The sequence below is a fragment of the Lycium barbarum genome, chromosome 2, assembly GCF_019175385.1.
Source record: "Lycium barbarum isolate Lr01 chromosome 2, ASM1917538v2, whole genome shotgun sequence".
Taxonomy (NCBI): Eukaryota; Viridiplantae; Streptophyta; class Magnoliopsida; order Solanales; family Solanaceae; genus Lycium; species Lycium barbarum.
This window is the reverse complement of record NC_083338.1, coordinates 137,285,888-137,302,554: the sequence shown is the minus strand read 5'-3', so window position 1 is coordinate 137,302,554 and position 16,667 is coordinate 137,285,888. Positions and strand designations below refer to the sequence as shown.

General features: G+C 32.9%; 1 protein-coding gene and 1 long non-coding RNA gene across 6 annotated transcripts; both read right to left on the bottom strand.

Annotated features, from left to right (window-relative positions):
- Positions 1 to 1,267: 1,267 nt before the first annotated feature.
- LOC132627493 (uncharacterized) lies at positions 1,268 to 3,887 on the bottom strand. Of its 5 annotated transcripts, none has more exons than XM_060342867.1 (2): positions 3,345 to 3,887; positions 1,268 to 3,169 (listed from the first exon to the last, which is right to left on the bottom strand). In XM_060342867.1, the coding sequence occupies exon 2, from the start codon at positions 3,089 to 3,091 to the stop codon at positions 1,718 to 1,720; it is 1,374 nt and encodes a 457-aa protein (XP_060198850.1). In that variant the 5' UTR covers positions 3,092 to 3,169; positions 3,345 to 3,887; the 3' UTR covers positions 1,268 to 1,717. The 5 variants fall into 5 exon arrangements, with proteins under 5 accessions (XP_060198850.1, XP_060198848.1, XP_060198849.1 ...); XM_060342865.1 differs by having other exon boundaries at positions 1,268 to 3,106; XM_060342866.1 differs by having other exon boundaries at positions 3,351 to 3,887.
- A 9,635-nt stretch (positions 3,888 to 13,522) lies between these two features.
- On the bottom strand, positions 13,523 to 15,946 carry LOC132622782 (uncharacterized). The gene is made up of 3 exons (XR_009575996.1): positions 15,416 to 15,946; positions 15,020 to 15,075; positions 13,523 to 13,971 (listed from the first exon to the last, which is right to left on the bottom strand). It is a non-coding gene; the product is annotated as an uncharacterized LOC132622782 (long non-coding RNA).
- Between the last annotated feature and the right edge of the window lie 721 nt (positions 15,947 to 16,667).

The window sequence follows — 16,667 nt, the reverse complement described above, 5'->3', positions numbered from 1 at the left end:
AGTAAATATTAGATGAAATTAAAGAATTTCAACATTTACTATATATACATAAAAAATAAGTTCGACCTTACATATGTATACAATATGTACATGTAGTTTTTCTATTCACCAATAAATTGACTACCATCGCCAATCTTATTTTTGAGACATCGACAATATTATTTGTCAATGACAATCATCTATTATTAATATTAAAAAAAATGCTGTAGTTAATGTGTGCTTTAAGAACCGAATTGGGAGTTAGTAAGTTAATGAATATTGTAAATTCCCATATGACAAATGTGAAAACAAGAATTTAAATCCATCGTGTTCAGGTTAATATTCTTAACCTAGGAATTTACACTTCTGTTTTTCTGACTTTTGCGAGTTTGTTTGGCCGTCTTTAGTTGACCAACAAATTTCACCTTAGCTAAAGCAAAAGAAAACTTTTGTGGAAAGCTTAATTAACTGATTATGGTTTGACGATAAACTAAGTAGGCGTTTGGCCATAGATACCAAAAATAAATTCATTTTTTTTTGAATTTTTGAAGTTGGAGTTGTGTTTGGCCATAGTTTTTGAAATTGTAGTTTTTGGTGAAATGTAATTGTAAAAAACTGAAAAAAGTGAATTTTTTTTTAAAAACAAGTTTTTTGAGTTTTTGGTATTCCGGAATACAACTTTAAGTTGTATTCTGAATATTTATGGCCAAACGTCCAAAAGTGAAAAAAGTGAAAAAAATTTCGGAAAAAAGTGAATAATTTTGATGGCCAAACGGCACCTAAGAAAATTAAAGTTACTGGATGAATATCATTAGCTGAAATATTAGTCTCAAGTAATCTAGGGCATTTTTTTGTTATGTTTTTGGGGAGAAGTCTTTGAGATATGTCTGAAACACTATTAAGTACATAATTCTTTTTTTCTTTTTCACAAGTATACAAAGTACTTTGTCACTTAGCATAAATTTCTTAAGTACTTAATGGTCTAGAAAACTTCTGGAAACAACACAGCACCACTTGTAGTGTTTTTTTTGCCACCTCTGGAAAAGGGGAATTTTGTTCTGGATGGGGGAATTGCAAAATGTGGAAAAGTATTGGAAAAGAATAAGACTGGCGAGTCTGATTATCATTAGAAAAAATATCAAACGAATTTTGCTTATTGAAGTTTATTGTGATAGATTCTACGTTGCAATACGAGCGGTGCATATATATATATTCTTACAAAACAAAGAGAGGACTCAAGTTAATTAGCATGGTTATATAAATGAAAAAAAAAAAGACCAGATACATATAATACAAAATCCAGAATTCTCATTGTACCAAATATTTCATAATCATCAAAAGAGTACAAAATATGGTATATCTACAAGTATATTACAACGTATATAATTAAACCAAAAATAAAATAAAATACTCCAATTAAGCGGAAAAACTCACCAAATTGATCTAAGTCATCAACAATGAATTCTACCCCATAGCTATCATCAGCATTTGAGCCGAGGGTCTCTCGGAAACAGCCATCCTACCTTGGTAGGAGTAAGGTCTGCGTACATTATACCCTCCCCAGACCCCAAGATGTGGGATGTCACTGGGCTGTTGTTGTTGTTGTTGTTGTTGTTGCAGCTATCATCAGCATTGCCCAGATAATACTAACCGAATCTAGTTAACTTTTTTTCCCCCCCCCCTTAATTTATAGTCAGCTGTGATTTTTTTTTTCTAGCACCAAATAATAATAATAATTCTAATCAGAAGGACAAGCCCAGGCAGAAATCGGTCCTTCACCTGTTGAGCGTACATTCTCCAAACTCTTAATCTCAGGATGAAATTCAGATGTAGAAGAATTACCTGAACAATTCAACTTGTTGTAATTTCCACCACCATTATTATTATTGCTATTATTAGCATCAAAAGATCTCAGCCGTTGAGTTTCTTGACCCCCATCATGATCACCAACTCTCCACAATCTTGAAAGATTATTTCCATCATTTCTTGCTTGACCAGAAATATTATTATTCCCTCCTTGATTAAATCCACTGATCAGATTTGCACTCACTTGTTGCTCATGACTTATCCCAAGTTCATCTAAAGATGGAACATTAATAGTACTACTGCTTCCTCCTCCTTGTGACTTTGTGTTAAAAACCGATGCTCCCGCATTAAATGAAAGAATTTGATTCTGCATGTTGAACAAGTTTTGTGCTTGCTTTGGTATTCCAAGATGATTTGAACCTAACTGAAAATTGGTTGAGGTAGAGGTCGAGGCCGAGGCAGTATTTCCACCAACTATAGAGTTGTTGTTGTTGCCAGTGGGCATTAAAGCATTGATCATACTAGAACTCAACAATGATGACGAAGAAGCAGAAGAAGAAGAAGATAATTGTGGCATAAAAGGAGATACTTGAACCTTTTGTGCTGAAGGCCTCAAAGGGTATAATGGTCCAAGAGAATCCAAATGGCCAGACCTCATGGTCGAGCCAGCAGTTGAAAAAAGATCAAGGCGGCGAGTGTAGGGTGAACCAGTAAACGGAGCTCTGGGTATACCGGTGAATTCTTGAACCATTTGTCGAAAATTTGTGGTGTCAGTGGTGAGCACAGTTGTTGGCGCTCTCCTTGATGCCCTGGTCCGTTTCTTCGGGTTTTTCGCCACATTGGGCTGATGATCGGGCTGGGCCATGTTTGAGGCCCGTACAGCTTCAATTGAAGATTGTTGTTGCAGTGTTGGTAATGAAGACGAACCCGAAAAAGGGTTTTGATTATGATGAAGAAGTTGAGCAGCAGCATTTGATGACGGGGCTGATGAGGATGAAGTAAAGTTGTTGAAATTGTGGTCAGATCTTAAGCCCCGTGACCAAATGAGATCATTATTAAACTGAGGATTTGAACTTTGTGGGAATAAAGGATCAAAGAAAGTATTATTGGGCTGTTGTTGATGATGATGAGAAAGAAAAGGTGGAGGAGGTGGATTATTATTGTTATTATTATGGGATGAGATTGAACCAAAATGGCCAAGTGAAGGATTATTATTCAAGAAATTTGAAATGGATTCCCCACGTGAATCATACTCTTCATCACCACCACTTGAAGATTGCATACTTCCACTATTCCCAGAATCCATGGCTTTAATTTTCTTCTATAAAAAAAAAAAAAAAAAATTAGGGAAGAAAAGTCTTAAGAGACCTCTATTTGCCAAAACCTGCAAACGAGAAAGTGATAGTTGCAAAGTTTGAATAAGATTCGTAGCTAAAAACACCAATACAGAGATTACTCAAGGAAAAGAAAACTACAAATGAAGGTATATATGCCCCCCTAAAAAAAAAAAAAAAAAAAAAAACAGTATAATATATTCAAGAAAAGATTTGAGGAAGTACCCATACGTTGAAAGTGCTTGTTAGATGATCTAAACAATGGAGTTAGCTCATCAAGCTCACTTACTTGGACCACAAGCTTGTACCCGATCCAACAACATTTCTTTTTCTAAAAATAAAATAAAATATCTGGGGTTGTAAAGAAAATGATTTTTTGAATTCTTGGATCAGTTTTTCTGCATTTTCTTCTTTTCTCAAAGCAAAGCTCCTGTAGATGGATTAGGGTTTTGAGAGAAAGGGGAAAGGGAAAAAAAGAAAGGAGAGAAGAAAGGTTAAATAAGAGGCTCTGAAAGAGATGCAACAAAGTAAAGGAGTTTTGCTATTCACTTAGAAAAGCAAAGAAGAGAGAGGTGGGGGACTGGGTTAGTGGTGGGGTCACCATTGGAAGGGAGCAAAGAAGCTGCCGGTAGGTGGCAAAGGGTCAAACTCAAAGAGAGATGGAGATATACATACACATACATAGATAGTGAGAGATATAAGGGGAAAAGAATAGTTGGGAGGACCCTTTTGATTTAAGTGTGAAACCAAGAAAAGAGAATACTAGAAAAGTTTCCTGGAAACATGAAAGCGAAGAGAGAAAAATATATATACTAGTATATAGTGAAAAAGATATCAAAAAGAATTTTTTTTTAATACATAAAGAGTGGGTAGCCAACTAAACTTGCTTAAGTTGTCTTGTGAAGTTCGAACATTCGGATCATCGAGGCGTTGTTGTGGGATGGATTAGATTTCAGCTTCATGCATCTTTAATTAAAGATATCGGATTTAAGTTATAGTATTAAAAAAAACTAGTGTGAGTTTTTTTTTTTTAATGAGCCTTATCGTAGATTTAAGTTAGTCAGTGCCCAACGCAGATACGAAAATCGGCCGCTAAAAAAATGTTTTGACATCCAGGATATGCTATAATTATTGAGATGTATTCTTTCGCTTTTAATCGGATGTTTCATATTCAATTCTTAGAAATGATTTTTTTTTTAATAGGGAGAATTTAATCCACGTTAGTGGGTCTAATAGGTTGGAATATGAATTAATCAAGCCGATACATTTAGAATATCATATAGTTAAATCAATACATGAAGAGGCATGATTAAAATAATACCGTCTGCTACGGCGCGCCGTATCATCACGTTGGTCGTTTACTCTTCTTTCAATCTGTGAGGATATTGTTCCTAAAAAAATGGAGTACTTGTCTTATTTGAGAGTAAAGCCATAATTAAGTTTGTAACATTCTTAAATTCTACAGAATTAAATAATTCTTGTGATCATGATTTAGGATATCAAACTTCATTTAATTGTATAGTGAATGTTTTGTCCATCTTCATGTATTAGGAATACTAAGTAGTAATTATGATTTAAACGTTAATTTATTTAGATGATCCATTAAGCAATCAAGTGTATGTCTCAATTCTAAACTATTTAGGGTTGATTGATGGCATTAATCTTAAATATAATATGTTCTATATATTTAGGTTCATTTTATTGTAATAGTGATCATAATTTTTCTGCAAGACAATTTAAGAGTTTTTAAAAACAAAAAATTCTTTAAATTTAACTGGAAAAGACATGAATAATTGACAATTACAATCCTGGGTATAATTCAACATAATCACATGATTATTAATAGGGGAAAGGGTCAAAAATACCCCTCTACTTTGGAAAAATGACTAAAAATATCCTCTGAACTTATTTTGGGTCAAAAAAATCCCTCTCATCCTTAAAGTTTTCAAATCTACCCCTGTCTTGACGGAAATTATCCCTCAAAATAACCCAATTTTTTTTTTAAACTCGCTTCATCATTTAAATCTGACACAACTAAATAATAATCCATAAGATCCCCTTATTCCCCCAATTCCCTCAAACTTCAAACCTACATATTGGGGGTATTTTTGACCCAAAATAAGTTCAGAGGATATTTTTAGCCCTTTTTCCAAAGTAGAGGGGTATTTTTGACCCAAAATAAGTTCAGAGGATATTTTTAGCCCTTTTTCCAAAGTAGAGGGGTATTTTTGACCCTTTTCCCTTATTAATAATAAATTGATGCTAAAATGTTACTTATGAGGTTCTAATTTCTTTATTTCTTTTTGCTCTTTTAATTTTCTCGTAATTAATATATTCTTTAAAGTGTTGTTTCATGACTTATGCACTGTCTAGCTTTATTGCAACTTGTGAGTTCCTGTGGTTACGGAAAATCTCGTGTGACTATTTTTTTAATAAAAAGACTAACATGCATATAATACAATCCATCCAATATTTTAGAAGAAATTCGGTTAATAAAAACTTGCTATAGTACAGATGCAACTGTATACCTCATCCTTTGACCAAGTCAGATTATGGACCATCGAGAAACTTGAAAAATTATAAAATCATCATATTATATATATATATATATATTTAACACAAGGAATCTTTTAGCATCCACGTTGATATGAATTAATATTGGCATTCAGGGGTGGAGAGAGAAGTCCAAATACGAGTTTGGAGAACTCAATAATTTTTACTTAAATAATGTATTTGTGTAAAGAAATTTATTAAATATGTATGCATATTAAATTTACAGCTCAGTTATAAATATTTGAAATTATCGTTCTAAAATACAAAATTCGTAAAATTGAAATTCCGGCTCGCCCTATATTGGCACTTATTGGTGGCCATAATTGTCCCGCCTCAAAGTTTTCCAATCCTCTGTTGGAGTTCTTAACGTATGTGAAGGGATCAAAGAAAATTAAATTAGGGATCAAAGAAAACTAAATTTAGTTCATATAAATTTAGAATTCGCACTCGTTGGTTATTTGAATATTATTTCCTCATGAATATTCACATGATCTTTGAGCCTGCACTTTACTAATTTCTACTATTAAGAAGAGCCGGTTGGGCTCATTTTTTCGTCGTCCGTCCCAATTTAATAAAAAAAAAATTGTGGGCTCTATATATATTAAACAACAACTAATATTAAAAAAAAAAATGTGGGCCCCATAATTCTAATATATATATATATATATCCGTTCCAATTTAATAAAAAAAAATGTGGGCCCCATATATATTAAATAACAACCAATATTAAAAAAATAGTGCAAATTAATAATGTAAAAAAAAAAAGTGCACTCCATATTAAAAAATCAAACAATATTCATGTAATTTTCAAAGTGTCTCATTAAGTCAATAATGATGGATTCATTACCAAGTATCAATCCAATAGTGGGAGCAAATGAAATTGCTTTTCTTCAAAAAGTTTAGTAGTCGAACCATACATTTTTCTTTCTTTTTTTATATTAGTCTGAGATCTAATCTAGATATTAAACTGTTGTATTTGCTATTTCGCCATGTCATTTATTTGTTATGTTCACTAAAATAAATATACTTAAAATATTTATATTTTAAAATAAGATAGATTTTAATTACTTTTTTTATTTTTATTCTTACTCTAATAAATGTTAAAAAAGATTAATGTCGAAAAACAAAATATATCAAATGGAGATCAAATAATGAATAAGGTAAATTAGTCAAATTATAATTCTAATCGACGTTTTCTTAAAAAACCATGCAAAAGACAACATGACAAGTAAAATGAGCTAAACCGAGAATATTTACCAAAAATTAAAAAATAGTATTTCTTCGTTTAAATAGAAAATCAATTTCTATTTTGTTTCGTTTTAAACATGTAAAATTAATTTAATAATTTGAATTAGAATTATCCAAATCAAAATTTGATAAAAAATAATAAGTATTTTACACCTTTAAATTAATCGAATTAAAATTGAAAGTATCAACTGATGCTTAAATATTGCTATTGTTTTATCTCAAAGAGAGGAAAATAGTTTCCTTTTAAACAAGCCTGCTCTTTTAAAAAATATTAATAAATTTGCCGATTTTGTATTCGTAGCAAACATTAATATAATAAAATTTTAGATATGGAGCACAAACTATAATGTTATATTAATCGTGTTTTAAACATAATATATACTCTCTCTCTCTCTCTCTATATATATATATATAATCACTATTCAAAAACAACTACATACACATAGATGCACTATAATCTAAAGTGTTTGAGCCCGTGCGGAGGCTTATCTACCTTTGTCAGTTATGATTAAAATGTTTAAATGGATAGGCTTCATAGTGATTAGTTCAACCACATTCTTGTTAGCTGCAACCACATTTAAAAGGAACCATCAAAAGATTATACAAATAAATAAATGTAAAAGACCATCTCTTTAGCTATTTAATAACTAGCAAGTTGATAACGTAAATGAGACAGCATCGTAAATTTGAGCTCTCCATACTAAATAGATTAACATTGTCACCGATATTTTATACTAATAACGCTACTATTGTCATTTACATTTTATTTCCAACCTTTGTTTGTATATAATTTTTATGTTAATGACCCTTCAAATCAGGTACTGAGGAGAAGGGTTACAACTTGTAATGACTAGTTAATCTATATAAAATGTCTTTTTTTAAAAAAAAAAAAACTACAAAATTAGAGAGAAATCAAATTTTGCATAAGAAATTCCTGGTGGATTAAGAAAATTTAGAATTGCATGTTTTTAATGTTTTCTTAAAAGTAAATAGTCACAAAATATACTGTCTGTGTCAGATGCATTAGTATATTCTCTTGTTTATGCCTATTGGCCAACCCTACGTATCAAATCCCAAACTCTAAAAGATACGAATTCCCCTAATTGTGAATACCGAATATTTTTAAAATTGCGGCCATTGTTTCGTCTTTATCCAATGAATGAATGGTTTCTTAAATTCTTGGTCATATTTGTATACACTATACACTATGTACTTTTTTAGTCTTTTATACTTTGATTATTAAGACGCAATACACACACTATAAACTTTGTTTTATAAAGGTTTTTATTGATCAATGGCTCTTAAGAAGATGACAAAAAACACTACTAGAAATAAGCATATATTTCTCATTGATTTTGTCGAAAGTATGCTCGTTGGAAATTGTTTCCCACAACTTTCTATTGAATTGAACCAAGATTTATACTTTTATTTCACACTCAATGTTTGCATCAAATCAATAAACCTTATCATTCACAATGCCTTAACTGCGATACAAATCCCAAACTCTAAAGATACAAATTCCACTAATTGAGAATACGGAATATCTAAAAATTGCTTCCATTGTTTCGTCTTTATCTTTTGAGCGGCCTCTTGTCAATGAACTTTTTTTTATTTTATTTTTTATTTTTAGTATGCACAATGGGGGAAAAAAATCAATCATTTTGCAGCTCTTTACAATTTTTTTTTTTTTAATTTTTACATCTTTTTATATTTTTTTAAATTTTTTTTTACATAAAATATACTATGAAAATAACAGATAGGAAATCTTTATAAGGGTATTTTCTTTCATTCAAAATGTCAAGGGCTTTCTAATTTTTTTCGATAGGAATATTCTCTTTCCACGCAAAGAAACTTTTTTAACTGAGGACCAAAAAAAACATTTTTTTCCTTCCACCCATTACCCAACTTGTCTTGTCTATAAGTTTCACTAGCATGTGTATTAGGCTTAAAAATGGAGTAGCCTTTAGTGGGAAGCACTTTACTCTTAAAGTGAGCGTGTTTCAAGTTAATCAGATTTCAAAATTGATACTAGATTTCAAAATTGATACTGAATATCAAGCGAGAAATAAAAAGAAAATACATTTGGCCTAAAAATTGTTACAGAAAAAAAGGAAGATCCATTTCCTTTTTAAAGTACTCTTTTAATTTGCCCGCATAGCAGATCAATCACTTTAATATAGAAAATGTTTTGCAGCAATAAGTGCTTAAAACTAAATTAGGGGAAGTCTAAGACAAACTCAAGAAAGTTTTACTGATTATTCTTCTGATATGTTAATGAAATTAATGTCTTAATCATCGGTTCACCTTTTGTATTCATTCGTCTTTTTCTTTTCAATTTATTCTTTTAGGACAAATTACGTTCACCTTTTCTAAGGTTTCGAGTTGTAACATGTACATAAATATTACTCAATGAATGCTCTCGCTACTAGAAACAAAGGTTTTTCCCACCGACATTCAGTGGAAAGTTTGTGCTACAAAGCATAATTTTCCCACCTCATTCTCACCGAACCAGCTCACTAGGAAAACGCATGGTGGAAAACAGGTTCCCATTGAAACTTTGGGAAATTTTTCAATTTTTCCGTGTGAAAAACACTAGTACTATTCCACCGACATTCGATGAAAAATAGCCACTGAATATTTTTCTGTGAGAAATCAGTGGGAAAATAGAGATTTTGTAGTAGTGTCTCCCTTTCATCTTTTGTTTAATAAAAGTGCATTGCAATGTAAAAATGTTAACCGTAAGTATAACTAGATGTATCTATTTTATTTGTTACTTCTAAATCAGTATAACGAAATTACCATATTTATTTTGACTTTTATAATCATTTGATACGTGAATTTAATTTTATTCATGTTACTCAAAGTCGTAAACTTGTATACTTACATAAGAAATGATGGGAACAAGTAAAAACAAAAAATGAAAATGGAAAATGCATAGGGTAATTGAAATAAAGGAATTTTTGCTTTCATAATCGTTTCATTTTATTTGTATATTTCATCCTAATTTATCTTCTTGAGCGTGTGAAAAATGTTTGTAGATGTTGCATAAGAATAGTAAGGTCTCACACAAACGAAAAAATCACAACATAAGGGACAGATTTCTTCATAGCAAAAATGGGGGAACATATAAAATAAATTATAATCTTTTTAAACTTAAAAATTGGGAAGTTATGTATTATTTAAATTCTGAAAGCATAGAAGAGTAATGTGTTACATTTTGATAAGCATATATCATTTATATATATTCCTATTATTATGTAGTATGAAGATGACAAAAATAATCCAATAAAACATGACTTGCTGAGGTTTGACTTTGGGAAGTCTAACTTCGGACATGTAAGCCAAACTTTAAACGCTTATGTCTAAATGTTTAAACATCGACTAACGCGTCTAAAATTTATTTTGAAGATTAAATTTGTAAAAAATATAAATTCCAGCTAAACCTTAAACAGAAGTCCTAAAATTGGTCTAACAGCGGACTTATTTCAAACCTTTGTCCAGGGGGGTGAGATGTCCAATCCAATATGGTCTAGTGACCCAAAGTTGCTTGGATGTATTATCCTACTGACTTCTAAATGCGCTAAGATATTTGTTTTAATTGTTTCTCCTTTAGCATGTATCTAAAAAATATGAACTCCACGTTTATATGAAAACATTTTGTTCTTAGAAAAAAGTCTAATTAAAATAATCTATAAATGAGTATTACTAGATATTATTTTAACATAGATATAGCTCTTTTCATCTAATTGCTCTACCTTTTACACTTTAACTTATTGTTCTTATGTCTTTTTTGATATATTTCTCATGTGATTTACATACGAAGCCTTCTAAGATGAAAACGGCACTTTCCCTCTATTGCATTGAACCGAATTAAAGGATATCTGCACAAATGACATTTTTGTGGCAACTATTTAAATTCTGTTTCAGTTAATTCAGTGAACTAAATTTATCAGCAAAAGGAAAAGTTCATCCAATAAATTTGAATATAAATTTTAATCCACTGAGCTTACGAGAGTGAAGAGTGGCCTTGAGAAAAGGCTATACGGGGCAAATGCTCCATGATATAACAAGCACAAGATGGAGCGAGATTGGTCAAGATATGGGCCTAACTTTGGGCTTATTGTGTAGATCTAAAATTAATATGGGCCAATGATACCAAGGGGCTGGACCACGATTAGGTCCAATTATGATCAGAAAGGTTTCACAATTGGACGAGAGAATTGGGCCGAAAATTCACGTCGCCATGTCTGCGCGGACTGTCCTTCATCTTTTTTTTTGCGCGGAGTGCCCTTCTTTTGGGCTAGTCTTTATATTTTGCCCCTCATTTATGCCTTCTTTAATTTTTGCCTCTGCCGCCTGTTTAATGAATGTTTTTTGACGAAATTATCCTTACCCCATTAAAACCCTTTCTATTTCGTCATTTGCCATTTTCTTTTCTTTTTTTGCTTCTTCGTTCCTCCTCCGTTTTGTATCTGTATTATCTGTTCTAAAATTTAGGTACGAATTTGGATCTTTTGCTCGTTTCAATATTTGTTTTTATGTTAAATTGTTGTTTGTTGAATTGATATCTTTGTCTTCGTTGTTTTTTATATTTAATTGATCCTTTTTTATTTAAAATTATAGTGTTTTGTTAAAGTGTCTGTATGATTTTTTGAACTTTAGTTTCATTCCCCATGTATATATTTTGATTTTTTGAATGTCGTATTATGAATGTCGTAATATGTTTTAGTTGATTTTGATATGCGTTTTGGTTTTCTCTTTGTTGAATCTTTGAAGTTTACTTACTGACTTTTCTAGTTCTTAACACTTGCGTAAATTTTTGTTTTGCTCATGAAAATGAAAGTTTGCCTTTAACAGCATATTTTGTTCTTTTGTAAAGTGAACTTCTGCCTCCTCCGGCAGACTTGTCTAATTCTTAACACTTGTATACTTTTTTATTTTGCTTATGAATATGAAAGTTGCCTCTAACAGCATACTTTGTTCTTTTGTAAAGTGAACTTCTGCCTCCTCCGGCATACTTTTCTAGTTCTTAACACTTGCGTAAATTTTTGTTTTGCTCATGAAAATGAAAGTTTGCCTCTAACAGCATACTTTGTTCTTTTGTAAAGTGAACTTCTGCCTCCTCCGGCAGACTTGTCTAATTCTTAACACTTGTGTACTTTTTTATTTTGCTCATGAATATGAAAGTTGCCTCTAACAGCATACTTTGTTCTTTTGTAAAGTGAACTTCTGCCTCCTCCGGCATACTTTTCTAGTTCTTAACACTTGCGTAAATTTTTATTTTGCTTATGAAAATGAAAGTTTGCCTCTAACAGCATACTTTGCTCTTTTGTAAAGTGAACTTCTGCCTCCTCCGGCAGACTTGTCTAATTTTTTACACTTGTGTACTTTTTTATTTTGCTTATGAAAATAAAAGTTGCCTCTAACAGCATACTTTGTTCTTTTGTAAAGTGAACTTCTGCCTCCTCCGGCATACTTTTCTAGTTCTTAACACTTGCGTAAATTTTTGTTTTGCTCATGAAAATAAAAGTTTGCCTCTAACAGCATACTTTGCTCTTTTGTAAAGTGAACTTCTGCCTCCTCCGGCAGACTTGTCTAATTCTTAACACTTGTGTACTTTTTTATTTTGCTTATGAAAATGAAAGTTGCCTCTAACAGCATACTTTGCTCTTTTGTAAAGTGAACTTCTGCCTCCTCCGGCATACTTTTCTAGTTCTTAACACTTGTATACTTGATGTTTTGCTTATGAAAATGAAAGTCTGCCTCTAACAGCATACTTTGTTCTTTTGTAAAGTGAACTTCTGCTTCCTCCGGCACACTTGTCTAATTCTTAACACTTGTGTACTTTTTTATTTTGCTGATGAAAACAAAAGTTGCCTCTAACAGCATACTTTGTTCTTTTGTAAAGTGAACTTCTGCCTCCTCCGGCATACTTTTCTAGTTCTTAACACTTGTATACTTGATGTTTTGCTTATGAAAATGAAAGTCTGCCTCTAACAGCATACTTTGTTCTTTTGTAAAGTGAACTTCTGCCTCCTCCGGCAGACTTGTGTAATTCTTAACACTTGTGTACTTTTTTATTTTGCTTATGAAAATGAAAGTTGCCTTTAACAACATACTTTGTTCTTTTGTAAAGTAAACTTCTGCCTCCTCCGGCATACTTTTCTAGTTCTTAACACTTTTATACTTGATGTTTTGCTTATGAAAATGAAAGTTTGACTTTAACGGCATACTTTGTTCTTTTGCAAGGCGAACTTCTGCCTCCTCCGGCATACTTGTTCAGAACTTTGCCTGATTATTTTTTGTCAACTGAAGTTACTGTAATTTCAAGTCTAAGTCATTGAGCATTGTATACTAATCAAATGGAACGTATAAACTAATCAAAATTAGAACAAAGCAATAAATTTGATCAATTCTATGTTGTTGAGTAAAATTATGATTCGCAATGTTGAATCTCAATTGAATATCAGTTGTTTAGTTCATAGAAGATGATTTGTTGTTATTTTCAAATATTAACAAATCTAAACTTAATAAAGCATCAAATTGAGTTGAATTACGTTTAATTGAAACGCTATATATTATGTATTTACCTTTTCTGTCACGCCCCGAACCATGGCCTGGACGTAACACGGCACTCGGTGCCTGACTGCATGTGACCGAGCGAACCACATGGCCTGCTGAACTATCATGAGGCATACATGAGCGGAAATATAACGTGAATGCATGATGAGCCTTTATAAAATGTAGTAAGTCATAATACTTAATAAAAACACTTGTTTAAACATGAGTGCGGAAATAACATGAATGAGCCAAAAATGGCTATACGACTCTGAATGTCTGACATAGCATAACTGACTTGTCTAGTCTATGAAACCTCTATCATGAGTCTGACTGGAAAACATACTTACTGGGACAAGGCCCCCAGCATACCTTTAGATGCATAATTAATCATAAAGTAAAAGTTGACTAAACCCCGAATGAGATGGGGCTCACCAATAAGCTGATACGAGCAAATCCTAATGATCAGAAGCATCGTCCTGTAAATCCGTACCTGCATCGTGAAATACAGGCCCCCGGGCAATAAAAAGGGGACGTCAGCACATTGAATGTACTGGTATGTAAAGCAACCGGAAGAAACAACATGGGACATGGAATAACATGATAAGAACTGAAACTGAAAACTTGGACATGAACATGAGCATGAGCATGAGCATGAGTACATATATATATATATATATATATATATAACATGAGTAAAACATGATAAGTGGGGAGAGCATTTCATAAACCGACAACATGATATCACCACGTGGATACGTGGAGTCTGGTACCTCGCCGGACCAGCAGAGCCCCTATACCTTGCCAGGGTATAAGGTAATAACGTACCTGATGGAACCATTCAGTGTGAAATTAAGGTATCGTCCTAACTGGGCGGAGCGATCCTTGTCCTATGGTGGCTACATAGTTTCAGGCTATCTGAGCCTTCTCGGTAATTCGTGCAACTCCCAAAAACATGAACATAATATAATTGGCTAAGAAGCCCATGATTTTCGTGAATTAACTTGTAATCATGATTCCACGAAATAACTTGTAACATGGTTTCGTGAATTAACTTGTACTTGTCTTGTAATCATGATTTCACGAAATAACTTGTAAACATGGTTTCATGCAATAATTTTGTAAACATGGTTTCATGAAATAATCTTGTAAAATAGTTTCATAAGATAACTTGTCATAATCTTGCAAACATGTTCTTGATTCATGAGTAATAAGAATATTTCGAAATCATATATATAATTGACTTGAAAACATGCTTGTAACTTGCTAGATTAAATCATAAAGTTTCATATGAACATAATGAGAACATATGAGGAGGAATTCATGATTCATGGATTAAGCTGGGATTCCTAATATCAATAATGGAAGATTAGGAATACAATAACGAACATAGATACGAAATTCGTGTACATACATACATAATTACGGGCTACCAATATGTTGGATTTAATGCCCTAGGATTTGAACTTCATAGATTTTTACGAAACGGATCATGGGGAAGAACGTAGAGATTCCCACATGTGGATGGAAGTTCTACATACCTTAACTTCCCGCTTTTGAGCGTATCACAATGTTCTTCAATCCCTTCAACTTCAATCTATAGCAATACAAGTCATAGGGATTCTATATTAGCAACAATATCCATGTTTTGTTCATCTAAGCATTTTATCAAACACTTAGTGGGCATGAAGCTCTATGACCCTCATTAATGGTGTTTTCTTCACCAAATCCCCATTCTTTTACTTCTAGCCAAATCTACAATCTCAATTAGGTGTAATTAACATCATTCTTCATCACACATATGAATCCAACAATCCCACATCAACAATCCAACAATCCTAGCATAGTTCATATAATTCTCTTCAACAACCCAATTATTATTCTCCCAAGAATTCATCAATTCAAAACCATAAAGGATTAGGGAGTAGAAATATTACCTTTCAAGAGTAGTAATCACGAAATCAACACCCCCAAGTCCGATCTTGGGCTTAAAATGACGACAACGACTTGTACTACACTTTTTCCTTCACGAGCTTTGGGATTCGGGGCCTTAAACTTGGTTGATTTTCTACTTTCTCTCTCTAATTTCCCTTCTCTCTCACTTCCTCTCTCTAAAATCTGAATTTGGAGAAAGAAATGGGCTGCTAGGGTTATATTTCCCTTTTATACCAAGGGAAAATGGGTTTGACCCAACTTGAAAACGGGTTGAGACCTTGCTGTCTTAAAACGTCCATATCTCCTTATCCCGACGTCTCCTGTGAACCCACAACCTATGGTTGGATAGGTTTTTCAATTATCTACAACTTTCGTTCTTTGAGTTTTCCCAAATTCCCAAGTTATGATAGGGTTATGGCCTCCCGAAGTCAGGTGACCCGAAACGTATATACGGACCAAGATACGGTCACTGTTACGGTCCCGTAACACGAGGTACGGACCGTAACTTGGTACCGTACCTTGGTGAAAATTTCCAGTGAGGTTCTGGAAATTTTCGGGACGTTACGGTCTACTGTTACGGACCGTAACACGAAATACGGCCCGTAACGTCACCGTTACGCTGGCAGAACTTCCAGCGAACAGTCTTCAGTAAAATGGGCATAACTCTTTGCACAGATGTCTGTTTGACCCCCGTAAGATACCGTTGGAAAGCTATTTCAAAGGGCTACAACTTTCATCAATGAAGTTTTCTCAAATTCCCAACGGATTTTCATGCAATTTGACTGGAAGGCATACGTATCAAAAACTTAGCCGATTCTATAGGATTTCAAGTGCCTTACTATTAGCCATATTGAGACGATCATATCTCCTTGCTCCGATCTCTGATTGGCTTGATCCTTATATCGTTAGAAAGGTATTTCTACATACTACAACTTCATTGATAGTACCTTCCAAAATTCCAAACCGATCAAGGAGTTATCGGTGCCCGAAATAGGCCTATCAACCATTTTCGCAAAACGTTCAAACCTTCCATGTTTCCACTAGAACTCTAATGATATGAGCTTAAACTCAGTCCCAAAATGCGGGGTGTTACATTTTCCGTCGTTGTAGCAGCAAAATCAATGGAGATTTCTCCGGTGAAATGTTGGAACGATGGAACGATTGAAAGGTTTGTTGTTGGAATGATGGATGTTACAGACTTTCAGGTTTTTATATGTTATGGGTAGGGGTAGTAACGTCTTTTTCTTATTATCT

Coding starts and splice junctions, on each gene's coding strand:
- LOC132627493 (XM_060342867.1), bottom strand. CDS start 3,091: ATGGATTCTGGGAATAGTGGAAGTATGCAATCTTCAAGTGGTGGTGAT.